Source organism: Nerophis ophidion, linkage group LG04, assembly GCF_033978795.1.
Source record: "Nerophis ophidion isolate RoL-2023_Sa linkage group LG04, RoL_Noph_v1.0, whole genome shotgun sequence".
Lineage (NCBI taxonomy): Eukaryota > Metazoa > Chordata > Actinopteri > Syngnathiformes > Syngnathidae > Nerophis > Nerophis ophidion.
In genome coordinates, this window is record NC_084614.1 from 12721047 (window position 1) to 12748707 (window position 27661).

Below are 27661 nucleotides of genomic sequence, written 5' to 3' on the forward strand. Positions count from 1 at the left end.
CGTAGGTATGTATGTCTGTATATAATTTTGTGTATATATATATGTATGTGTGTTTATGTACACATATATATGTGTATATATATGTGTGTTTATGCATATATGTGTATTTATATATTTGTATATGGTTATGTATATATATATGTATGTACATATGTATATATATGTATAACTATATGTATATGTATATATGTATAAATATATGTATACGTGTGTATATATGTGTATGTATAGAAAATAAATTGAAAGTATATATATATATGTATGTATGTACAGTATGTATGTATATGAATATATATGTATATAAATTTATGTTTGAATTTTTATTTATGTATATGTATATACACAAATGTATGTATACGTATACATACACATGTATGTATATGTATGTATACACGTAGGTATGTGTATATATATATATATATAATTTTGTGTATGTATACATATGTGTGTATATATCCGTGTATATACACTTGTGTATATATATGTGTATATAAACATGTGTGTATGTATATATATGTGTATGTATATGGTTATTTATGTATATATATATGTATACATATGTATATATGTATAAATATATGTATATATACGTATAAATATATTTATACGTGTGTATATGTATATATACATATGTATATGAAAAATTTGAAGTATATATATATATGTATGTATGTACATACATAAATGTATGTATGTTTATTAATATATATGTATATAAATGTATGAATGTGTTAGAATTTATATATAATTATATGTGTATATATATCTGCATACATATGTATATATATACATGTGTATATATATGTGTATATACACATTGTATATACACATGTGTATATATATGTGTATATAAACGTGTATATATGGTTACACATGTTTATATGTATACATTTATGTATATGTAAATATATGTATACGTGTGTTTATATATAGTATGTATATATACATATGTATATAAGGAAATCTGAAAAGTTCATATATATGTATATGTAAATGTATGTACGTGTATGTATATATACATATGCATGTGTATACATATACTGTATATGCATACGTACATATGTATGTATATGTATACATATGTATGTATATGTGTATATCTATATATACGTATGTCTGTATATGTAAGTATATGTATGTATTTGACCATGCATATGTATTTATATGTTTAGATATGAATGCAAATGTATATTTATGTATGTATATAAACTCCAATATATGTATGTATATGTGTATATATATTTCATGTATGTATTTATGTGTACATATGTATAAATATATTTGTAAATATGTATATGTGTACATACATATTTACATACATATATATGTGTATGTATACATACATGTTTGTATGTGTATGTACATATACATGTACGTGTATGTATGTATATGGCTATATATGTATATTTGTATTTGCATTTATGTATGCATAAATATAAATATGTATACACATATGTATATAAATATACATATGTATTTATTTACTTGTATGTATATAAAGGTATGTATATATGTATACATACATGCTTGTATACACAAATGTAGGTATGTTTCTGTATGTATACACATGTATGTATATATACGTATGTATGTACATACATATGTGTATATATGTATATGGAAATGTGTATGTATAATCACATATGTATGTATACATACATACAGAAAAGACAAACAATACAAAGTACTTTATTGATCCCTGGGGGAATTTCAACATCACAGTTTGCTCACAATAAACAATGATAATATTACATAATATAATATATTATACATATAATATACAATATATGAATATAATAAATATATTCTACATTTAAGTGCAGTCAAAAAAAGAACATATGCATTATACAGTCTGATGGCTGTCGGTATGAAGGACCTCCTGTGTGGTTCCGTGTTGCATTGTGGGAGTCTGAGTCTTCCACTGAACGTGCTCATTCTCTCCACAAGGTGTGAGTGTAGTGGGTGGGAGGTGTTGTCTATAACGGTTAGGAGTTTTACTAGACTTCTTCACCGCCAGAGAGTCCAGCTCCACTCCCACTACGTTTCTGGCCTTCTTTACCAGCTTGTCCTGTCTGTTTGCGTCCCTCGCTCTCAGCCAGTTGTCCCAGCAGGCCACGGCGTACAAGAAGGTGCCCGCCAGCACTGACTTGTAGAACATCTTCAACATCTTTGTACAGACATTGAAGGATCCTAGCCTCCTGAGGAATTAGAGGCGGCTCTGTCCCTTCTTGTAAGGCCTCAGCCTGTTTACACCCATTCACCTTGTAACATATATAAATACACACATACATATATACACATACATACATACATATATATATACACACATATGTATATATATGTATATCCATACACATAATATATACACAAATATACATATACACATATGTATACACAATATACATACATATACACATATTAACGTGTATATATACGTATATATATTTATATACATATGTATGTGCCTATATAAAATTATGTACGTATATGTATGTGTACATATGAATATGTACATATACGTGTATATGCATATATAAACATATGTGTATATGTATATATAAACGTACATATGTTTATATATGTGTATATATGTATACAGTATATGTATGTGTATATGTATATATACATATGTGTATATATAAATACATACAAATAAATAAATGATAAATGGGTTGTACTTGTATAGCGCTTTTCTACCTTCAAGGTACTCAAAGCGCTTTGACACTACTTCCACATTTACCCATTCACACACACATTCACACACTGATGGAGGGAGCTGCCATGCAAGGCGCCAACCAGCACCCATCAGGAGCAAGGGTGAAGTGTCTTGCTCAGGACACAACGGACGTGACGAGGTTGGTGCTAGGTGGGAATTGAACCAGGGACGCTCGGGTTGGGTACGGCCACTCTTCCACTGCGCCACGCCGTCCCATACATACGTATATATTCATATATAAATACATACATATGTATGTATATATACATATGTATGCATATATATATGTGTATACATGTGTATATACATGTCTGTATATATATGTATGCATGTATGTGTGTGTATATGTATGTAGGTATGCATGTGTATATATGTGTTTATATATATGTATGTATATATATATGTACTTGTGTATTATATATGTATGTATGTGTATATACGGATACATGTATATATGTATGCATGTATATGTGTATATATGTATGTGTATAAATATGTACATATATGAATGTGAATATACATATATGAACGTACATATATTTACGTTGATATGTGTATATGTATATATATATATATATATATATATAGGCGGTTCGGTGCGGCGTCTTCAGTAATGCGGACGTTGTACCGATCCGTTGTGGTGAAGAAGGAGCTGAGCCGGAAGGCAAAGCTCTCAATTTACCGGTCGATCTACGTTCCCATCCTCACCTATGGTCATGAGCTTTGGGTCATGACCGAAAGGATAAGATCACGGGTACAAGCGGCCGAAATGAGTTTCCTCCGCCGGGTGGCGGGGCTCTCCCTTAGAGATAGGGTGAGAAGCTCTGCCATCCGGGAGGAACTCAAAGTAAAGCCGCTGCTCCTTCACATCGAGAGGAGCCAGATGAGGTGGTTCGGGCATCTGGTCAGGATGCCACCCGAACGCCTCCCTAGGGAGGTGTTTAGGGCACGTCCAACCGGTAGGAGGCCACGGGGAAGACCCAGGACACGCTGGGAAGACTATGTCTCCCGGCTGGCCTGGGAACGCCTCGGGATCCCCCGGGAAGAGCTAGACGAAGTGGCTGGGGAGAGGGAAGTCTGGGTTTCCCTGCTTAGAATGTTGCCCCCGCGACCCGACCTCGGATAAGCGGAAGATGATGGATGGATGGATGGATGGATGTGTATATATATGTATGCATGTATATATACATATGTAATCATGTATGTATATGTGTATATAAATGTATGGATATATTTATATATGTGTACATGTATATATATTTATATACATATGTGTATGTATACATACATATGTGTATATATTTATATATGCATGTATATATTTATATATGTATACATGTATATATATTTATATACATATATGTATGTATAAATGTATACATACATATGTGTATATATTTATATATTCATGTATATATGTATACATGTATATATATTTATATACATACGTATATATACATATATAAATACATATGTATATATACATGTCTGTATATATATATATATATATATATGTATGCATGTATGTGTGTGTATGTAGGTATGCATGTGTATATATGTGTTTATATATATGTATGTATGTATATATGTATGTGTATATATATAAATATGTACATATATGAATGTGAATATACATATTTGAACGTACATATATTTACGTAGATATGTGTATATGTATGTATATATATATGTGTATATATATGTATGTATATATGTATGTATGGATGTGTATATATATATATATGTATGCATGTATATATACATATGTAATTATGTATGTATATGTGTATATAAATGTATGTATATATTTATATATGTGTACATGTATATATATTTATATACATATATGTATGTATAAATGTATACATACATATGTGTATATATTTATATATGCATGTATATATGTATACATGTATATATACATACACGTATGTATGTATGCATGAATATATATATTTACATATGTATATATTTATATATGTATATACACATGTGTACATTAGTATATACATATGTATATATACATATAAATGTGTGTATATGTATATACACATATATAAACACACACATATACACATTGCTTATATATCTGTGTATATATATATGTTTATGTATATTATATATGTATACATACACACGTATATATACACACACATATATATATATATGTATGTATGTGTATATATGTATGTATTTGTGTATATGTATGTATGTGTATATATGCATGTAAATATATGTATGTATGTGTATATATGCATGTATGTGTATATAGGTATGCATATATATACACGTATGTATGTATATATGTATTTATAAATATGTATATATTTATATATGTATGTATATACATGTATGCATGTATGTATGCATGTATGTGTGTATATGTATGTAGGTATGCATGTGTATATATGTGTTTATATATATATATGTATGTACTTATGTGTATTATATATGTATGTATGTGTATACGTGGTGTCCTGAGCAAGACACTTCACCCTTGCTCCTGATGGGTGCCGGTTGGCGCCTTGCATGGCAGCTCCCTCCATCAGTGTGTGAATGTGTGTGTGAATGGGTAAATGGGGAAGTAGTGTCAAAGCGCTTTGAGTACCTTGAAGGTAGAAAAGCGCTATACAAGTACAACCCATTTATCATTTATCATTTATGTGTATATATGTATACATGTATGTGTATGTGGCTTCACGGTGGCAGAGGGGTTAGTGCGTCTGCCTCACAATACGAAGATCCTGCAGTGCTGGGTTCAAATCCAGGCTCGGGATCTTTCTGTGTGGAGTTTGCATGTTCTCCCTGTGAATGCGTGGGTTCCCTCCGGGTACTCCGGCTTCCTCCCACTTCCAAAGACATGCACCTGGGGATAGGTTGATTGGCAACACTAAATTGGCCCTAGTGTGTGAATGTGAGTGTGAATGTTGTCTGTCTATCTGTGTTGGACCTGCGATGAGGTGGCGACTTGTCCAGGGTGTACCCTGCCTTCCGCCCGATTGTAGCTGAGATAGGCGCCAGCGCCCCCCGCGACCCCGAAAGGGAATAAGCGGTAGAAAATGGATGGATGGATGTATGTGTATGTGTTTATATGTATACATATAAATATGTATGTATATATACATATATAAACGTACATATATTTACGTAGATATGTGTATATGTATGAATGTATTATGTATGTATGGGTGTGTACATATGTATGTATACATGTATGATGTATGTTTATACGTATGCATGTATACATACATATGTAATTATGTATGTAAATGTGTATATATGCATGTATGTGTATGCATGCATGTATATACACACACGTGTATATATATATATATTTACACATATGTATATATACATACATTTATATATTTATATACATATGTGTATATATGTATATACATATGTATATATGCATACGTACAGTATATATGTATATGTATGTATATATATATACACATATATATGTATATAAACACAGACATATACACATATATATTTTTGTGTATATGCATTTACGTATATATGTGTATATATACATATGTATATATGTATATATATATACACACACACATATATATATATATTACATACATATAGATACACACACATATAGATAAATATATATATATACACACACATATATTTACACATAAATATACATACATATACATATGTATATATACAAATATATGTATACATTTATACATACACATTGTAAATATACACATACATGCATATATGCACATACATACGTATATACACATACATACAGTGCCCTCCATAATTATTGGCACCCCTGGTTGAGATGTGTTTTTTAGCTTCCAATTATTTTATTTTTTTTCTAAATAATATGGGACCTTAATGGAAAAAAAGAGAAAAATCCAACCTTCAATACAAGTGCATTTATTCAGTGGGGAAAAAATCCCACATAAAGAAATAATTATTTGACATCAAATAATGTGTGTCACAATTATTAGCACCCCTGGTGTTAATATTTTGTACAACCCCCTTTTGCCAACAAAACAGCACCTAATCTTCTCCTATAATGTTTCACAAGATGGGCAAAGACAGAAAGAGGGATTTTCAGCCATTCCTCTTTGCAGAATCTCTCTAAATCATCCAGAGACCTGGGTCCTCTCCTCTGTACTCTCCTTTTCAGCTCACCCCACAGGTTCTCAATGGGGTTGAGGTCAGGGGACTGAGATGGCCATGGGAGGAGCTTGATTTTGTGTCTGGTGAACCATTTCTGTGTAGATTTGGCCATATGTTTAGGGTCATTGTCTTGCTGAAAGACCCAGTGACGACCCAGCTTCAGCTTTCGGGCAGAGGGCAACAGATTTTGATTTAAAATGTCCTGGTATTTCAAAGCATTCATGATGCCATGCACCCTAACAAGGTTCCCAGGGCCTTTGGAAGTGAAACAGCCCCACAGCATCACTGACCCACCCCCATACTTCACAGTGGGTATGAGGTGCTTTTCAGCATGCGCATCTTTCGTGGTACGCCAGACCCACTTAGAGTGTTTGTTGCCAAAAAGCTCAATCTTGGTCTCATCTGACCAAAGCACACGGTCCCAGTTGAAGCCCCAATACCGTTTGGCGAACTCCAGACGCTTGCGTTTATGATTGTGAGTGAGGAAAGGTTTTCTCCGTGCATGCCTCCCAAACAGCTTGTTGGCGTGTAGACAGCGCCTGATGGTTGATTTGGAGACTTTGTGACCCCAGGATGCTACCATTTGTTGTAATTCTGTAACAGTGAGCTTTGGAGATCTTTTGATTTCTCTTACCATCCTCCTCACTGTGCGTGGTGGCAAAATAAACTTGGGTCCTCGTCCAGGCTTATTTACCACTGTTCCAGTTGTTTTGAACTTCTTAATTATTCCTCTCACAGTGGATATGGGCAGCTGCAGTTGAGTGGCAATCTTCTTGTAGCCTCTGCCTGACCTGTGAAGGTCGACGCACATCTGCCTCACTTGTATGCTGTGTTCCTTTGTCTTTCCCATGTTTAAGAGTGGATAAGAGAAATGGCCTCGGTGTCACGTCATATTTATACCCCAGGGAAACAGGAAGTGATGAATTACTAATTAAATGTTCCTACGTACTCTGGTAAACTTTGTAAACTACTGTAGAAATGACAGAAATGCTTCAATTATATTTATTTCCTGGGAATTGTTAAGGGTGCCAATAATTGTGGAACAGGTGATTTAATGAAAAATAATTATTTTTTAGTCAGGGATTTTTTTATTTTCTTACAATTCATTTGAGTTGAAGGCTACATTTTCCTACAATTTTCAGTGTGACAGTATTCTTCTGCAATAAACACTGAATTTATTTTAAGGCTTTTAACACATCTCAACCAGGGGTGCCAATAATTATGGAGGGCACTGTATGTACATTTATACATACACATGTATATATACGTGTATAAATGAATGTGTATATACGTATGTATGTGCATATATGCATGTATGTGTATATATACAATGTGTATGTATAAATGTATACATATATGTATATATGTGTATATATGTATATACATATGTGTATATATGTATATACATGCGTACAGTATATATGTATATATATATACACATATGTCTATATGTATACATATATTTTTATGTGTATGTATACATATGTATAGTTATATATCCTTACATGCATGCAAATACATGTATATATACATATGTATATGTTTATATGTGTATGTATATAAACATATATATATATATATGTATATATATATATATATATATATATGTATATATATATATACACACACACACATATATATATGTGTGTATATATATGTATGTGTATATATATATATGTGTGTGTATGTATATACATACATATATACACACATATACATATATATATATATATACACGTCTATATATATATATATATACACACACATAATATGTGTGTATATATATAACTCCTACTATTTGTTTTCAAATGTCCAAACAAGCTCGCTCCAACATATCGCTCCGACCTCCCTAACCCATACTAATTTGCATCCAAACTGATTGAGCAAGTATGTCTGATATGTTGTGAAGAGACGGCACTAAAAGACAACAAACCACTTGTCCCAGTTTTTCCACTGCACTTCAAGATATTTTATATTTATTCAAGTGTCGTTTTTGCTCACAGAGATGGAAAGTCAATGTATTTAGGACAACAAAAAAGTACAATTGTAAAAAAATAAAACAGTAAGGAGAAAGAAGTTATGTTTTATTTTAAAAGGTAACTTGCATTATAATTGAAATGATATTACGTCATACAAGATTAACATATTTGGTCATTTCTCATAGTGCCGTTAAAGGAAACTAATGACAACCCTGTTTAATTGTATGGCCTGATTTATATTGTGCAGACGTCAGTTTTCCACATTTGTTGCCATACTAATGTGCTGCAGAGTACTTAGTACATATATGTATGCGTGTTTTACACTTATTTTTCTTGGTTTGTCTTTTACTTGATTGGGAAGACATGAGAATAGAATAATGATTGTAATCATGTCCTCAGTGCCGGTGGCGGACATCAAGGCTGTGGTCACAGGCAAAGACTGTCCTCACATGAAGGAGAAGGGCGCTCTCAAGCAGAACAAGGTGAGCAGACTACCTAACATTCATATTCATTGGCACCCATTTGGGCTTTATTATGCGCTACCTAGGGACTGATCCGCTAACAACCGCCTGGTTTTTACAGTTGGATTAAATGTGCATGTTTGCTACTTTATTTCCATTATTTGGCAAATGAAGGCGAAAGAGAGACGTGCTGGGAAATTAGAGTGTGACATTAAGTCCATTAGCTGGCCCCCGCGAGCACCTGCTTAAAAAAGCAAATAAGCTAATGGCTAAACAAAGCGTCATCCTTCAAATCCACCCTGAATTTCAGCCCAGCCTCCTGGTGTTCTGCTTCTGGAATAGGTGGATTAGTCTCACTAATATACTCACAGGTGTCAAACTCATACCTGGCCCACCGCATTGGTTTAAAGCCTGGAAATAATACGCCTCAACAAAGTACTTTACCTTTTCTTAATAAAAATATACATTTTTTCCATTTTTATATAAAATAGAACATGTACTGCATTAAATTACATATAATTTAAATCTTAACACTATATAATAATGTAACAACTGTATTTAATTAAATAATTACATGCGTATGAATTTAGTTTGGAAAGTACTTATGCATGAATCTGTAATAATAATGTTGGTAATGTTAATAATGGAACATTAGTTACATTTGTTCATTTAGCTTGGAAAGTAGTTATAATGATCAACTGTTAGTTTTGTGTTTCCAAATAATGCAACAAATACTATATTGTCGTTCATTAAAAAACATTTTATATAAATTAAAAATAAATATCCAAGCCTGTTATCCATAAAATTGTACAGTGTAAAAATTACAAAAAATTTGTACAATTTTTCTATTTATTTTAATTAATACACGGTCAAAACAAAAACCACAGATTTTCGTGCTAGTTTTGTGTTTCCAAATATTGCAACAAATACTATATTATCGTTCATTAAAAAACATTTTATATAAATTAAAAATAAATATCCAACCTGTTATCCATAAAATTGTACAGTGTAAAAATTACCAAAAATTGGTACCATTTTTCTATCCATCCATCCATCCATTTTCTCTTACCATAATATGTTAGGTTAACATAGCAGTTGCTTATTTATGCCTCATATAATCTACACTTATTCAGCCTGTTGTTCACTATTCTTTATTTATTTTAAATTGCCTTTCAAATGTCTATTCTTGATGTTGGTTTTTTTTTAAATAAATTTCCCCCCAAAATTACGTACGACATATATATATGTTTTTTCCTTCTTTATTATGCCTTTTCGGCCGGTGCGACTTATACTCCGGAGCGACTTTTATATGTTTTTCCTTCTTTATTATGCATTTTCGGCCGGTGCGACTTATAATCCGAAAAATAGGTTAATGATGATGGCAATGGAGGCAGTGGCGCCCCCATGTGGTATTCATTGCAGTAATTATGGCGATAATACTTCCTGAATTTTTAAAAATCTCCCTCACGTTCATTTTAATTTTCCTGTTCTCTTTTACTACTAGTTGAGCTATTTTTTACATTGACCAAATAATCATAAAACATTGATATATCACAGCACGCGACGTAGCAGAAACTCAATAGTAAAATATTTCTACAAAAAAAGTGACATCGTCTTTGCGCGTGTGTGAACCGGTCGGGTAGTGACAGGACCCCGGAGACGCTTGCCTAAAATTGTTGCGTTAGCTAGTAAAAAAGGAGGTTTTTTTTAGGGGTGTAACTGTACACAAAAATTTAGGTTCGGTATGTACCTCGGTTTAGACGTCACGGTTCGGTTTGTTTTCGGTACGGTAAGAAAACAACAAAATATCATTTTTTGGGTTATTTATTTACCAAATTTGCAAAAATCTTCCACCAAAAATATTTTTCTCAGTGGAATATTTGATGTGAGGTAATCGGAACCTTGGATAGGTCAATAATTCATAATAACATTGATTTTGATTTTATATGTTTTGAGCAATGACAGCTTGAAAGAAAAAAAAAAACAGCTTTGTTTTATTAGTCAAGGTTGTAACTTTTTCTAAATTACTTTTAACCTTCAAGCTTTTTTATGTTTTGTTTATTTTAATAGTATTTTTAGAATGTGCCATGGGCCTTTAAAACATTAGCTGTGGGCTGCAAATGGCCTCCGGGACACACTTTTGACACCCCTGCTATAGATAATAAAAAATTAAATCTGATAAATCAATGGATAAAAAGCAGAGCCTGGAGACGCATGCGCGTTTATCATAACTCTCTCGCTCTCTCTGTCTCTGCCCCTCCCTCACTAATGTGTTTTGTTTTTAACCCCTTCTTAACCCTGAACATACATTGTTAATACACGCAACCATAACTCAAAATGCAGAACATTTGAACATAGGAAACTCTGCCCTGACCGCCCCGCAAAAGAGGACATGTCCGGTGAAAAGAGGACGTATGGTCAGTCTATCCTAGCCCGGTTGCTGCTAGCAAAAGAGGACATGACCGGGCTAGGATAGACTGACCATACGTCCTCTTTTCACCGGACATGTCCTCTTTTGCGGGGCTGTCAGGGCAGAATTTCTTAAATGCCTCAAATGTCCGGCATTTTGAGTATTGTTTACGCTACTTAATATGTCCGTCTGGGAACTTGTTCGGTACACCTCCGCACTAAATTGAACCCCCCGTACCGAAATGTTTTAATACAAATACACGTACGGTTACCGAGGCAGTTTAGCTCGGTTGGTAGAGTGGCCGTGCCAGCAACTTGAGGGTTGCAGGTTCGATTCCCGCTTCTGCACCTAGTCACTGCCGTTGTGTCCTTAGGCAAGACACTTTACCCGCCTGCTTCCAGTGCCACCCACACTGGTTTGAATGTAACTTAGATATTGGGTTTCACTATGTAAAGTGCTTAGAGTCACTTGAGAAAAGCGCTATATAAATATAATTCACTTCACTTCACTTACACCCCTACTATTTTCCCAAGAAGTACGTGTAACACACTGTTCTTGCTTGATGTGACCCCTAAATCTTCAATGCTACCATTTCCCCATGTATTATCCCAAACCAGATGTTAACAAGTGTCGCAGCATTACGAACACAATTCTTTAAAACATAGCTATAAAGAGTTAAATATGTCAACAGAATTAAATGGTAATAAAAGAAACTGGCGGTGTTTTAAAATATTCAGTTTGTTGTTGGTTTTTCATCATAAACTTTACAGACTAAAAGTGGGGAAGGACAGCGTCAGTTTTAAAAATGGAGATTTGTGAATAAAAGAACCGTGATTCTCAAACTGTAGCACGCCAAAAAAAAATCACCTAATGAAATAAAAACAATGTTCAAACTGTGTACAACAACTGGCCAAACATGTTAAATAAACCCTCTGTCTTGTGTTGATAATATTACTACACTACCGTATTTAAATTTTGGTCATTATAATGGTAATTGGTGAAAAAAACAGTCATTATTACATTATTGGGGATATTTTGTACAACACGAGTAGGACTCAACTCGCCTGAAGAGAAGTTCTCCCTTCCTGTTAAGAAGATTAGTGATGTATGACAGAGTAGTTTTCATATAAATCACACATCTTCTTACAACTTTGTGATCCTTTCTCCAGGAGGTGTTGGAGCTGGCCTTCTCAGTCCTCTACGAGTCGGACGAATATTTAAACTTTATCGCCCCGGACAAACATGAGGTAAGACAATAACAACACTGTTTTCTTGCTTAGATGGGAGGGCTGGACGATTTTGGACAAAAATAATAACTTTATTTTGGATGATGTTGAAAACGTGACTTCCGTCTTTTCCCCGACTATAAGCTACACCCATTACATTTTAGAAGAAAAAACATTTTCATATATTAGCCACACTGGACTAAAGGCAACACATATATATACTGGTTTGTTGTAGAATGAAATAGTTACATAGAAATAGTTTGTAAAACGGCTGAGCAAAAAAACCAGAAAACTCATTGACGTCTTTATTCATCCTTTGAGATTAAGATGTTTATCAGGATGATTTACTTTGTAAACACTCGAGTTTCCTTCATTTTAGTTCATTGTTTGATTTGCGTAATTTAAACGTAGGCAAAACAAAATCCATAGATTAGCCGCAGAGTTCAAAGCTTGGTTAGAAAGTACAGTATTTATAGTACGACTAGAACAAACTGATGTTAATTTTTTTTTAATTCTGTTTTATGTGTCATAATACAATTTATTAAATGCAATGTCTTTGGACAATTTTGACTAATATTTTAGGTTAAAGCATATTTTTGTAAATGATAGCTAGAAGTAAATTACTTTTGAGTAATCCCTTGTAAGACCAAAACATTTGCCGTATTTTTCGGACTATAAGTTGCAGTTTTTTTTCATAGTTTGGCCGGGGGTGCAACTTATACTCAGGAGCGACTTATGTGTGAAATTATTAACACATTACCGTAAAATATCAAATAATATTATTTAGCTCATTCATGTATAAGATTTCATGGGATTTATTGATTACGAGTGACAGATTGTTTGGTAAAGGTATAGCATGTTCTATATGTTATAGTTATTTGAATTACTCTTACCATAATATGTTAGGTTAACATAGCAGTTGGTTATTTATGCTTCATATAACGTACACTTATTCAGCCTGTTGTTCACTATTCTTTATTTATTTTAAATTGCCTTTCAAATGTATATTCTTGGTGTTGGGTTTTATCAAATAAATTGCCCCCAAAAATGCAACATACATGTTTTTTTCCTTCTTTATTATGCATTTTCACCAGGTGCCACTTATACTTCGAAAAATACGGTATTTTGTTAGCGCAATCAGACCGGATGTTGCACACAACGTTGTTATTGTGCTGCTTTTCAGAGCGAAGTTGCGACTGCTGTTTGCACGCTGATCTTACATCGATACTTCACAACGACACAAGCAGATAAGATGTGTTGTGTATTGTTCTTGTTAGCTTTAGCTTTATAGTTTCGACGCTATTTCAAGTGACCTTACGACATCATTTAGGACGGGACAGATTGAGTGAATGAGCATTCTACTCACGATAGCATCTTATTTATTTCTTGATATTTGTTTAACGGCACATTCCATGATTGCGTTAACACTAAATCTTAGGGCATTGTTTGTTGCGTTTAGACCGGGGGGTTGTCAAACCGCGGCTCTTTAGCGCCGCCCTAGTGGCTCTCTGGAGCCTTTTCAAAACTATATGAAAAATTGAAAAAGATGAGGGGGGGAAAAACATTTTTTGTTTTAATATGGTTTCTGTAGGACAAAATTGACACAAACCTCCCTAATTGCTATAAAGCACACTGTTTATATTAAACATGTTTCACTGAGTCGAGTATTTGGCGGTTCTTGAACTCACCCTAGTTTGTTTACATTATAACTTTCTCCAACTTTCTAAGACGTGTTTTATGCCACTTCTTTTTCTGTCTTATTTTGTCCACCAAACTTTTAACGTTGTGCATCAATGCACAAAGGTGAGTTTTGTTGATGTTATTGACTTGTGTGGAGTGATAATCAGACATATTTGGTCACTGCATGACTACAAACTAATCGATGCAAACATGTTATTTAGGCTAGCTACATGTACACATTGCATCATTATGCCTCATTTGTAGCTCTATTTCAGCTCATTTAGTTTCCTTTAAGTCCTCTTAATTCAATTTATATCTCATGACACACTATCTGTATGTTATATGGCTTTAATTTTTTTGCAGCTCCAGACATATTTGTTTTTGTATTTTTGGTCTTTCAACATTTTGGGTTGCCGACCCCTGGTTAAGACAAACTAGCGCAATGGCAAACAAAAAGTACCAACCATGATCTTAAAAAAAAAAAAAGAGCACCATTTTCAGGAATTTGCATGTACGTTGCGCAGCAGTAATCACTTTTTCCCGGCATATTTTTATGATTGGGAAAATTTGAGATTCAAAGTAGTTTTAATTATCCAGCCCTCATGCTGATTGAATTGGTAGTAATTCTAGTTGCATTTATTTCAGTACTGCGTGTGGACGGACGGTCTGAACGCCCTGCTGGGCAAGGAGATGAGCAGCGAGTACACCAAATCCGACATGGACACTCTGCTCTCCATGGAGATGAAACTCCGCCTCTTGGACCTCGAAAACATCCAGATTCCAGAGGCTCCGCCTCCCATTCCCAAAGAGCCTAGCAACTATGACTTTGTTTACGACTGTAACTAGCCCTCTCCCCCGTACAAGATGGTTTGATGAACTGTGATGCCACCAAACAATACACCCACCGGCTACCATGAAGATGATTCCCTTCTTCCTCTTTCTGCCTTTTTTTCTTATAATTTGTCCTCAGGGCTTTCAGTGCAGGTAGTGATGGGGCAGCCATCTTTGTTTAGTCCACACGCTTATTGCTATTTCCTGTCATGTCACACACACACAGACAGCATTTGTGGCAGCTAAATGTTACTCCTCACACAGCCGAAGTATAAACTCACTTTTTTTTCCTGTCAGCTGACGACTGTTACGACCTTTTGTTGTCCCGCCTACCTTCCTTCCTTCGTTTCAACGACTGCTGTACTCAACATTCCTAAGCAATATTTTCTTTATCGCGTCGTGATTGCTTTCAACTGTGACTCCATTGCAAAGGGAAGCTTTATAATTTGAGAGTTAATGTATTTTTTAATTTAAAGACATTATTTCTAGTACGTTTTTTAATATGTACACAGTATTACCCCCTCAGTCACATGCCTGCCCTTTACATTCCTATTTAAAAAAATTTCCCCACAACTGCTGTTTACATTAAAGGTTGAAAGACCAAAGGCTGCTAGCTCCTTTCTTCTTTACGGCTCATACAAAATGTACACCAAATTAAACTTACATTTGGATTATTCTTTACATTCTAAACGACTTAGTGACAAATATTGTCCAGTAATTAATAAATAAGTCAGAGTTTTGTTACATCACCATCAGGCGAGCGTCACGCGTTGTCCAGGTTGGAATGTTGGAGCTGCCGAACCTCTGAAGGCTTCATATCTGCAAACGTTTAGTGACACGCACATAAACATTCTTGTATTTGCTATTGTTGTGCAGCGCCACTCACAGTGCTGCGTGTCTGCGCCACTCGTCGTCGCTGAGGGACGGCCTGGTGACGTCCAGGGCGGCGTGCAGGTGCTCTGGACGTAGCAGGATGCCCGGCTGTCTGGAGGCCGACTGGACACACACCCGCTCCCCCTAAATACATTGAACGGAAACAAAGTCACATGTTTAAACAGGTCAAATTTAAAACCAATTAATTTCAATACTGACAGAAAAGTACAAAGAAATGAAGAAAAATCATAGGCCCGGAATTATTTCTAACTGTTGTACATTAATGCAAGTAAGCTTGTCATCACTGTACTCCAAAGGTCAATAACCTAATCATCCTAAAGAGGTAAGCAAACATCAAAATAAAATGGAACGTCAACATTTGTAGGTAAAAATTGCACTTTTCTTCCCCCAACTGGGAAAAAAGTGGGTCAAGTGGTTTGTTTTGCTGTCTTTTTTGATGCAAATCTCAATTGTGTGAAAATGTTTTAATGCCGCTGGACGTGCTTTTAAGACCTTACATTTTGCAAAAATCCATGTAATGACAGAGGGCACACAGGCTTGTGATCACAGCACCGCTATAACTAACTCATAATGACATTATCCGTAGTACTTGGTTAATATTCATGTCATGGAATGTGAACTGAGTATCGGTGGCGGTTTTTGGATGTTTTTTTACGTTAAGAGTTAGACTGCATAAAAAATATATATATATATATATCCGGCATGACTTTCATAATGATTGTGAACGATAAGCAAAATCCCCCCCAAAAATAGCAGTTCTCCCCTAAAATACTTTTCATTGACCCACTAAAACGCTGATAACTCATTTACTGCTCTTTCACGTTAGAAAAAACATTCTTAACCTAATTCTTAACTTTGCAATGCCTTATTTCCCAAGTTTTTTTTGGCAGAAGGTGCTTCTAATCGAGTGTTTTTCTAAATAAAAACAACTGTAAAAAGTTGGCCATGGAGGAGGAACGCACAACAAAATATCGTCTGTGAAAGGGACTGTAAGCATCCCTGCAAAAGCTAAATGGTTAACTTTTGCCGTGTCTGTTAGAATTGAGCATACACAAAAAAACATACTTCCTACACAAATTTGTAAAAAAACAGGAAAACGCTAACAATTGCCTTAAAAAATAAAAAAATAAAAAAAAGGCGATTATGTATTGCAAGATTTGAACCGCTTATTTTGTATCTGGAATTGTACACAGAAATATATTTGCAAACAATTTAGGCAAATAAACAAGGACTAGTAATTATTAATTAGCATGACAAGATATCATTCACATTTCTTCCTTTCCGGGTCGTCACCCAAACTGAATTTAAGCAGAGAACATTTACAGCTTTCAATGTCAGTTGTTGCTGTTACTTGCAGAAAAGAATAGATTAAAATGTGTAATTATTGGAATAAATATTAGAAAAAATATGAGAAAAATGTATTTCTTTTTAGTTATGCTGCTGTGAGTGCACTACTATTAGTCATTTGGCCACAGAGAAATGAGCATGTGATTACTATATCTGTATAATTTCACTAGTAAACATTTCATAAAAAACATTTTATACGTTTCCGTCCACCAGCTTCAACCATGCATTAACTTGTTTGTTCTACAGCCACAAAATGTTGAACTTGCTCTTAGTACCCAACACAAATAACTAGGCTTTGCTGCAGCCTTTTGTAATCCTCCAAAAATTCTGACCGGGTACACAGCTAATTCATGTGTTACGTTTTTTAATTCTAAATAACTCTGTTTTAAAGGGGAACTGCACTTTTTTTTTTTTTACAATCCCTTGGTAAGACCAAAACATATACCGTATTTTTCGGACTATAAGTCGCAGTTTTTTTCATAGTTTAGCCGGCCGGGGGTGCCACATATACTCCGGAACGACTTATGTGTGAAATTAATAACACATTACCGTAAAATATCAAATAATATTATTTAGCTCATTCGCGGAAGAGACGAAGAAAATGTCAGCAATTGTCACACACACGTCAACCAATAAGAATTTGGCGTGGGAGGGTCATGGCAGAAGTGCATTGAGGGTCATGGAATGCTAACTGCTATATGCTATTAAAATGGATCATTTCAACATTGGCGGTAACTTATAAAAACTGAGAAGGGCTGAACAAAAATGGGACCGAAAAGGAAATCATGTACTGCAGATTACAAGCTGGACGTAGTGAAATATGCAGCAGAAAACGACAAGAGGAAGCGGCGCATACCTTTGGAGTTGGCAGAGTTGTTTAGAAGCGACATCGAGGAAGAAGATTTCATGGGATTTAGCGATTAGGAGTGACAGATTGTTTGGTAAAGGTATAGCATGTTCTATATGTTATAGTTATTTGAATGACTCTTACCATAATATGTTAAGTTAACATAGCAGGCACCTTCTCAGTTGGTTATTTATGCCTCATATAACGTACACTTATTCAGCCTGTTGTTCACTATTCATTTATTTGCACCTAATGGGAGTAATCTATTGTGCCTATAAAGCCCTCGAGAGCAACATCGGAAAACAGCCATCAATACTCCATTTATATCTTGTGACCTGAATATTAAACAAATATTAGCGATATTGTTATTATAGGCGATAATGCTACTTTTAGTGATCACAGACAGTTAACCAGTTTATGCTGCTATGTTGACATATTGAGCTACTGCATCGCCTAATTCTTGATTATAAGTCATGTCTCTCAGCTGGATGTAGGAGGATGTGGACTTAAACCAAAAAGTTGGTCAAATTTGACATTCAACTTCAACAGAGATGGCGAGAGAGACATAAAAAGACCTTTGTAAGGATTATGATCATTTCTTCATCTAAACGAGAAGTAAACATCCCATCAGTCTTTATCCTAGTGAGAGCAGACATTATACAGTAAGTAATTGTTTTGTTATGTTTGTAATTTGTATTTTTTGTTGAGCACTTTGCATTACTGCTACTTGATCAATCTGTTTATCACTCAGCTGCTAAAAACTTGTAGCTCACCCTCCTTATGATTCCCGGGCGCGGCACCACTGCTGCCCACTGCTCCCCTCACCTCTCACGGGTGATCAAGGGTGATGGGTCAAATGCAGAGAATAATTTCGCCACAATAAGAGTGTGTGTGACAATCATTGGTACTTTAACTTTAACTTTATATTCAGGTTCAAAAATATAAAGTTCAGGACCATTATTTGTCCCAAAATAGTCTGTATTGTCTAGAGATGTCCGATAATATCGGACTGACGATATTATCAGCCGATAAATGCTTTAAAATGTAATATCGGAAATTATTGTCTCATGAAATCTGGCATGTTGTTGAAAGAAATCGCAAATGTGATGCATCTGTGTAAATGAATACCTCGCCGAATGTTTAAAATGAGGCAAATACATAAATGTTACATGTTATTATCAATCTTACTACATGACTTAGAGTGTGTAGATAAAACGATGGAGATGTTTGGATGTTTTCTAAGAGCTTAATCCTTAATCCTATTATCTCCAATGTTAGCTGGCTTTTATTTAGGAGTTAGAATGCATTAAAAAACACACAAGTTATTGTCTTACATAAGGATTGCGAATGATAGGCAAAGTTGAAAAAAATGTGCATTTCCCATTTAAATTTTGAAGACTTTTCAAAGTCATACTTGTGACTTTATACAACGTTTTAAGATGTTTTTAGGCCTTGAATTCCAATGACTGGATTTAGGACTTTTTAAGACCCCCAAGATGACCTCACAGGCGTACCTTTGCTCTGCAATAGTTGCTCTTGATGTGACTGATGTCCTCCTGGAGGCGCTGAAGACGCTCATCAGTCAGCTCCTCCAAGCCGTTACGGAGGGAGGACATGGTGAGGGGGAGCAGAGAGGGAGCGCGGCTCGAGGGGTCAAGGGTCAAGTAGTCGGACTGAGAGACGCACTGCGAGAGAAGGAAAAGGCCAACTCAAATCATGTGTCATTTATTTCTACATGGAGAACCAGTGGTTCCGTTTGCCAACATGCTAAATCTCCTGCTGCTCACCACGTCTGCTGCTGAATTCCCACACTCGGATTCAAGGGGGCTTCCAAAGTAGAGTCTCCACAGATTGCCGCCATGTTGTTGTTCTTTGGAAGGTTCTGGGCTCGCTCGAGCGTGCCCCTCATCCACCGCGTCGTCGGAACTGCTGCTGTGGTTGGGAAACGTCATGGAGGAGAGACTCATGTTGCATGTCAGCCCTTCCTACAAGAGGAGAAATATGTTAGACTGCAGCTGACAGCAATGTTTATGTACTACTTACTGAGGAATTTAATCCTCATTATTACATTTTGAATGAATGCTAGATTCAATATAAAACATCTACATGTGTTGGGGCGTCAGCTTCCAGACTGCCGTTTAGCGCCTCCAGCTGGGCGTTGTACAGCAGTGCTTTCAGGTCGGCCCCAGTGAAGCCTCCGGTCCGCGCCGCCAGCTCCTCCAGGTCCACGTCGGGCGCCATGAGGACATCTGCGCTCAGAACCTTCAGGATGGCCAGGCGGTCTTCCTGTTGGTCAACAGCATCATCAGGACTGAGGTGAACTTTAGTTCGTTTTAGTTTATTATTTCTTCGGTCAGTGGTTAACAAAATAAACAGTTTTACATAAACAGTTGTACATTCATAAATTGAAAATGTTGCAGACTGAAAGGGTTTAGGCCAGGGATGTCCAAAGTGCGGACCCCAGCTAATTGTTTACCGGCCCGCCACACATTCTGGAAATGCTATTGCAAAAATAAAATAGGGGAAATCTAACAAGAAAAAATTGCAATGTTGACACAAAGCTGCCATGTAGGGTGTTCTTCATTTTACCATGTAAAAACCATCTTTACCATGAATTGATTATAACGTGGACCCCGACTTAAACAAGTTGAAAAACTTATTCGGGTGTTACCATTTAGTGGTCAATTGTACGGAATATGTACTACTACTACTTCAATCTACTAATTACAAGCTTCAATCAATCAATTATTTTTAATTTTTTTTGCTATTGGTTACAACAAAAAATAATGACAAAAAAAATCCATGTTATAATGAATTATTTTCAAAGCTCCAATTAGTTCAAAAATGTCACTTTAAAATGTTTTATGTGGTAAATATTGCATATATTGTGCAGTTGCCATATAAAAACAAAGTTTTCTTTGACAAAAGAGCATAAAACAAACACAATAATAGTTAAAACGTAAAATCGACAGATATATCTGAAGTTGATCTCGTAACTTAAGTGTTGAAAGTAAAAAAAAAAACTAAGAAAAATGTATCACTTTCTCAGTGGGGCACCTTTTGGATCCCAAATATATTTAGTGGTATTTTTTAGAGCTCATAATTACTAAATACTGCATATTTCAGTTTTACTATTAAAAAAACAAAGATGTTTTGACAGAAAAGCCATAAAACCTTTTTTTTTTTAAAGTTGATATAGAGATTTACTGTAAGAGTTAAATAAAAAATGATAATAAAAATTTGACTTATTTTTAACATTTTAATAACTGACACCCTTTATGGTCCCCGGGACTCCTAAAGGTAAAATACATTTTTTAAATCCCTATATTTCGTTATGGTTTGAAAAAGAAAAATATCAAAATGGCCCCCACAAGCTTTAATTTTTCCGTGTGCGGAAAAAGTTTGGACACCCCTGGTTTAGGCTGAAGTTGAACACTTATTGCGCCTACCCCTATAAACTGGGGGTCTCAAACTCAATTTACCTGGGGGCCACTGGACGCAGAGTCCGGGTGAGGCTGGGCCGCAAGAAAAGATTTCTTAAAAAAAGTTGCATACTTCTCAGCATGTCTGGTTGTATAATGATGTTTTAAATTGTATTCCTCTGAGCAAATAAGACACGTCGGGGTGCCCCTTGTGCTCAACAAAGAAATATTGCATCTCCCACTTTTCCTAGAATTGTCTTTGCACATCACTAACCTTTCTCTTCACTACAGGCTTTGAAAAAGACATGTTTGGGGTTGTGGCATACCTTTGAATTTAACCCACGCAAGGAGAATAATGTTATTTCCGCAATGTGTGTCGTTCCACTTACCCTCCCCTACAGCAACGCGGCGGTTGGCGGATGATAGCCGGGAAAGTACCGGGATAGCGAGCGAAAAAAAGTGACGGCTCCCGGAGTGTTATCCGGCGTCATATAGAAATATATGTAGTGTTCATCGTGTGAGGCAATGCAAATTAAACAATAAAAAAAAAAAAAGATGGTTTGAATTGGTCCAGGTTATCGGGGACTGTTATTACTGACGGACAGGTGTCGCGGTGTGACTGCAGCCAGGCACGTAAGAAAACCCTCGTCTCCGTCGCTTTCACTCATTTGCCGCTTTTCCACTAACGCAGGTGTAGGCAACCCAGAACGTTAAAAGAGCCATTTTGGACTCAAACAACACAACTTTGTCAAGCGCCATTCATATAAAACTTGCGGGCCGAACTAACATTAAAATTTCATATTAATGTGGGGGCCGCAAAATAACGTCTCGCGGGCCGCGTGCCTGAGACCCCTGCTATAAACAATGTCAAATACAAGATGAGCTTCCAAAAATTATGAAATTTCCTTTGAACAACATTGTATAAATACACATTGTACACAACATAAACACTGTTTAATTATATACACAGTAAAGGCATGTGAAATATATTTATACCATTATATACCATATACAAACAATTACACTTCCATTATAATTTATATCCCACATGTAGTTTGTAATTAACATTGATCATAGTATTAACTACTGTGTTGATTCAAGAGTGACATATTTTTTCAAGACATTGGTCTTAAAGTGTTTTTTAAATGTGTGAATGGAACTGGAACCTTTTAAGAAATCATCCAAGCTGTTCCACAGATGAACCCCCCTGACAGAAACACATCTACTTTTTAAGCTCCTTCTTATGTTTGCTTTCTGACAGACAGCTGAACCTCTGAGGTCATAGGGACTCTCCCTTGGTTTGAACCTTTCATGTAGACACCCAGGCAGCATGTGGTTATGAGCTTTGTAAATCACAATAGCAGTCTTGAGGTCAACAAGATTGTGCGGTTTTAATGTTTAATTTAATAAACAGAGCATTGGTATGGTCATGATAATCTGCATATTTTACAATTCTAATCGCTTTCTTTTGAAGTAAGAACTTACAGTTGATGTTTGATTTGTAATTGTTCCTCCGGATTCCAACACAATAATTAAGATATGGGAGTACGAAAGAATTATATAACATGTTAAGAGCCTTTTGATTTACAGAGTTCTTAATTTTATGTAACATAGGAATCATTTTTGCCATCTTTGTCTTGAGTATATTTATGTACAGTTTCCAATTTAATTTCTCAGACTGAGGAGAACTTTGACTATGATCAATGGTCATACCCGTCCAGGCAAGGGGCAGTACAGTGACTTGTCCAGGCGTCCGGGTCGCAGCAGAGCCGGGTCAATGAGGTCCGGTCGGCTGGTGGCAGCGAGGACGTAAACGCCTAAAGAAACATATATCTTAATCATGTGGAAAAAAAATAACAGAAAATATACGGCCAGCACCTTTTAGGCCCTCGGCGCCGTCCAGCTGAGTCAGCAGCTGATTGACAACACGGTCCGTTACGCCCGTGCTGTCGTGACCCCTCCTGGGCGCCAGAGAGTCAAACTCGTCAAAGAAGAGGATGCAAGGTTTGGCCGCCTGAGCCCTGCAGATAACAGGCAAGGAAAGAAAATAAGTGTGTAGACCACCACAACGTACCACAGTAGGTATCACTAAAATGTTTCATTACATCAATACATATTTTCCAGACTATAAGCCGTTACTTTGAACCCTGCTACTAATAAAACAGTGCGGCCTATTTATGGATTTTTCTTTGTTATTGGCAATAATGTTTTGGATTCAACCAATAGTTTTTATATTACTTTTTTCCCAACGCTTTTAGCCCTGCGGCTAATAAAACAGTGCGACTAATTTTAGGATTGTTCTTTGCTAAAGGCCACAATGTTTTGGATTGAATCAACAGTTTTTATAGTACACCAACAGAAACACTGAATAGAGTATTATTGTTTGTGCTAAGGCGCCATCTTTTGTGTAAGTCCGCTCACTGCACGTGCTAAAGATGAAAAATGTACTTCCGGTTAACCAGGCAGTATTTGCCCATAGCGTTTCTGCTAGAAAGAGTTCTCCATTCACCGCTAAGCAACGTTTTTAAGTTTTACAATATAACTAATACAATTCATACTGACAAAACCAATCCATGTGATCCGTGTGATGTCTGTGGGGTGTTTTCATCCATATATGTATGTCTTATTGTACTGTAATGGAGCTAGCATCGTTAGCAATAGCGACTATACACATTTACGAGTGTCTGTTAGTATTATTAAAAAGGGGTCATATTTTTATAAATTTTTTTTACTTTCTTGTGGTCTACATAACATTTTGCTTTACTGAACTATTTTCAAGCAGTTTTTTCCTCCCCTTTAAAACGATTCATTTTGAGAGGCAGAGTTATTAGATACAAATTAACCTCTCCTCAGCACACCCCCTCACGCTTACCATGAATTGATTAACGTGGACCCCGACTTAAACAAGTGGAAAAACTTATTCCGGTGTTACCATTTAGTGGTCAATTGTACGGAGTGTGTACTATACTGTGCAATCTACTAATAAAAGTTTCAATCAATCAATTAATCATTCGCCTCCGCCCAGCAGAAATGTCTTGTAGTTTATTAGCTTTCTAGCTTTTATTGTGAACCGTGGACATCGGTGACCGCCACCAGCCATCTGTTTTGAGTGTTATGTCTTTTAAAATAGAATGTAAAGCTTATTTCATAATACATGTGTATTTTGAAAATAAAAGGCTTTTCTATTCTATATCATGCAAATAACTCCGCTGCTCAGCTGCTTCCAGTTGCAAACAAGAGAGGCTAAAGGCTATCAGCTGCGCTGCGTGCAACATTGCAACCGTAATTAACGAATGATATAACTTAATCGTCCATTGCCAAACACATAGAGGCACTGATCAAAATAAAACTAGTTTTTAAGGAAAATCATTCTTTATTTTGCCAGAGGACAGTGACATGGACCCTGACTTAAAGAAGTTGAAAACTTATTGTTGTGTTACCATTTAGTGGTCAATTGTACGGAATATGTACTGTACTGTGCAATCTACTAATAAAAGTTTTAATTAATCAAAGACACGGTCGTCTTAAATTATAAGGGGAACAAATGAAACTAACCCTGCTAAAGTATCTTTAACACATTTCTAACCTACAGTTAATTACAGTTTCATTGTCTCTTCCATTGCCATTAAAAGTAGTTTATTGGAAAATCCATCTTCATATTGGTGCAGGTTTCTGAAGTAGGACTCGTTGAAGTGCTTTGCAAACAGAGAATTTTTTCCGCCACGAATCAGAAAAATTAAAAGGCAATTTCTTACTTCAGATGAGACTGAAAGTTTGTGTCGTGTCTTGTGCCGGTTAAAATAAACAATGTATTTTTGTTCTTCTGTTGTACTACAGAATTTTGCCGTTTGGACTGCACATGATCGAACATTTAACAAAATGGAAGACTCACAAAAAAAAACATTGGGCAAGCTTTTACAATAAATAGAGATATCCACAGACGTCACAGGTCTGAAAAACGTGACATGACTGACAAATTCAAAACGGACCGTTTGTTGGAAGTAGCAAAGAAGGCAAGATTATTTTATAAATATCTTTGCAATTTCTCCACGGTGTGATGTCACATTTATAGGACTTATGCAGATCCCAAATACAGTTAAGCAGGTATAATCAGGTTAGAAAAGTTGGTTTTGCATAATTGGATCCCTTTAACTTACAATGGCATTATTTCTGTATTGTTTCAGTAAATTCACCAAATTGTCACCGTGGAGTTACTAAGTCTGTTCAGCTGATTGGAGCCCAAGTGTAGCTTGTGTGCTATTGTGTGCTTAGCTGTTGTGTAGCAGCCTATAGCCAAGCATGTTTATCTTTTTGTAAAATAGAAGACCGACCTTGTCTACTTATTGGAAGACATTTAGATGTGAACTGGCTGTCCAGCTCTGCCCAAGTAAACACTCTGCAGGACTGCTTGTATCGCACATGATATCACACATTTTACATACAAGTAAATATCATGCCTAGACTTTTTTTTTTTTTTTGCCAATATCAGACCAATGACACCCCTACTAATGAGACATCTGTCTGTGGTTAATGCAACAGAGGAGTTAATAGGCATGTTTAAGACAATACACTATCCATTCATGCATGTTTCGTACTGTTTATCCTCATTAAGATATCCTTGCTGGGGACGGCGGGATAATTTTCGGTGACAATACAGTAAATCCCCAAAAATAGTAAGAAAAAAAAAACATCGTCAGGAATGTACCGTACACAAAGTTTTTATCCAATCTCACCTCTGAAAGACATCCCGGACCCCCTGCTCACTCGCTCCGATGTACTTGCTCAAAAGTTCTGGTCCCTAAGGGAGACAAACGCGTTTAGTCAATTAAAAACACACTGAGGGACTTTCAAGCCCACCTTGATGGCGATGAAGTTCATGCCGCTGTCTTTGGCCACAGCTTGGGCAAGCAGGGTTTTGCCGGTGCCTGGCGCGCCATAGAGTAAGATGCCTGAGCGGTGGCGAATAGGGAGGTTGGCGAACAGGACGGGATACTGCAAGAAAATAGCCGCAACTATTACCTCCTCCAAGGACAAAATAAATACAACCTGGATTTAAACATTACGTAAAAACTAGAATATCCGATTAAGGGAGAAATTGCATGTGAATGCTGAGATACGAAAGCCAAACTTTAGTGCTAGCAGTTAGAATGCTTCAAGTCCCAAGTCATATGACTAAGAGGCTTAAACATGTAAAATTAGCTTTAAAAGCTAACATGTTGGCATGTATCAAGTATAGCAGGGGTCGGGAACCTTTTTGGCCAAGAATCCAAATATTTTAAATAGTATTTCCGTAAGAGCCATATAATATTTTTTTCAACACTGAACACAACTAAACGTGTGCATTTTTAAGTAAGACCAACATTTCTAAAGTATAATAGGTCTCTTATTATTTGTAATAACATTGTTAATCTGAAGCTAACTGTGGAGGGGTCGTGGCCTGCAGCGAAGCAGAGTGTTGCCAGGACTGGCCTCGAAATCAGCGACAGGTGCGTAGATGGCCCACCTGGGCCTTGTTATCTAATCACCTGTCGCTTTGTTTATAAGCAGCAGTTAGGAGGAGAGATGGGGTTGGGGCTGGAGCCAGAGCGCAAACGAGAACGAAAGAGAAATAGACAATTGCTGGAAAGAAACTGAGAGACTTATTGAAAAATAAAAAAATATTGTAAACCTGAAACAGGCTCTCATGTCGGTGCTTG

At 35.9% G+C, this 27661-nt stretch overlaps 2 protein-coding genes across 6 annotated transcripts in view; one reads left to right on the top strand and one right to left on the bottom strand.

Annotated features, from left to right (window-relative positions):
* elmo1 (engulfment and cell motility 1 (ced-12 homolog, C. elegans)) overlaps positions 1-16060 on the top strand; it is a 214730-nt gene extending 198670 nt beyond the window's left edge. For all 4 annotated transcript variants that reach the window (XM_061897072.1, XM_061897073.1, XM_061897074.1 and 1 more), the window contains 3 exons: positions 9247-9329; positions 12888-12965; positions 15270-16060. In XM_061897072.1, coding sequence (XP_061753056.1) covers positions 9247-9329; positions 12888-12965; positions 15270-15470 — 362 coding nt within the window. In that variant the 3' untranslated portion in view covers positions 15471-16060. The remainder of the gene's footprint in view (positions 1-9246; positions 9330-12887; positions 12966-15269) is intronic.
* The window catches only part of pex1 (peroxisomal biogenesis factor 1), a 38743-nt gene continuing 25081 nt past the window's right edge, over positions 14000-27661 (bottom strand). For both annotated transcript variants that reach the window (XM_061897070.1, XM_061897071.1), the window contains 9 exons: positions 26823-26957; positions 26699-26763; positions 23844-23986; positions 23679-23782; positions 20650-20829; positions 20331-20528; positions 20058-20228; positions 16342-16472; positions 14000-16274 (listed from right to left, as the gene is read on the bottom strand). In XM_061897070.1, coding sequence (XP_061753054.1) covers positions 16208-16274; positions 16342-16472; positions 20058-20228; positions 20331-20528; positions 20650-20829; positions 23679-23782; positions 23844-23986; positions 26699-26763; positions 26823-26957 — 1194 coding nt within the window. In that variant the 3' untranslated portion in view covers positions 14000-16207. The remainder of the gene's footprint in view (positions 16275-16341; positions 16473-20057; positions 20229-20330; positions 20529-20649; positions 20830-23678; positions 23783-23843; positions 23987-26698; positions 26764-26822; positions 26958-27661) is intronic.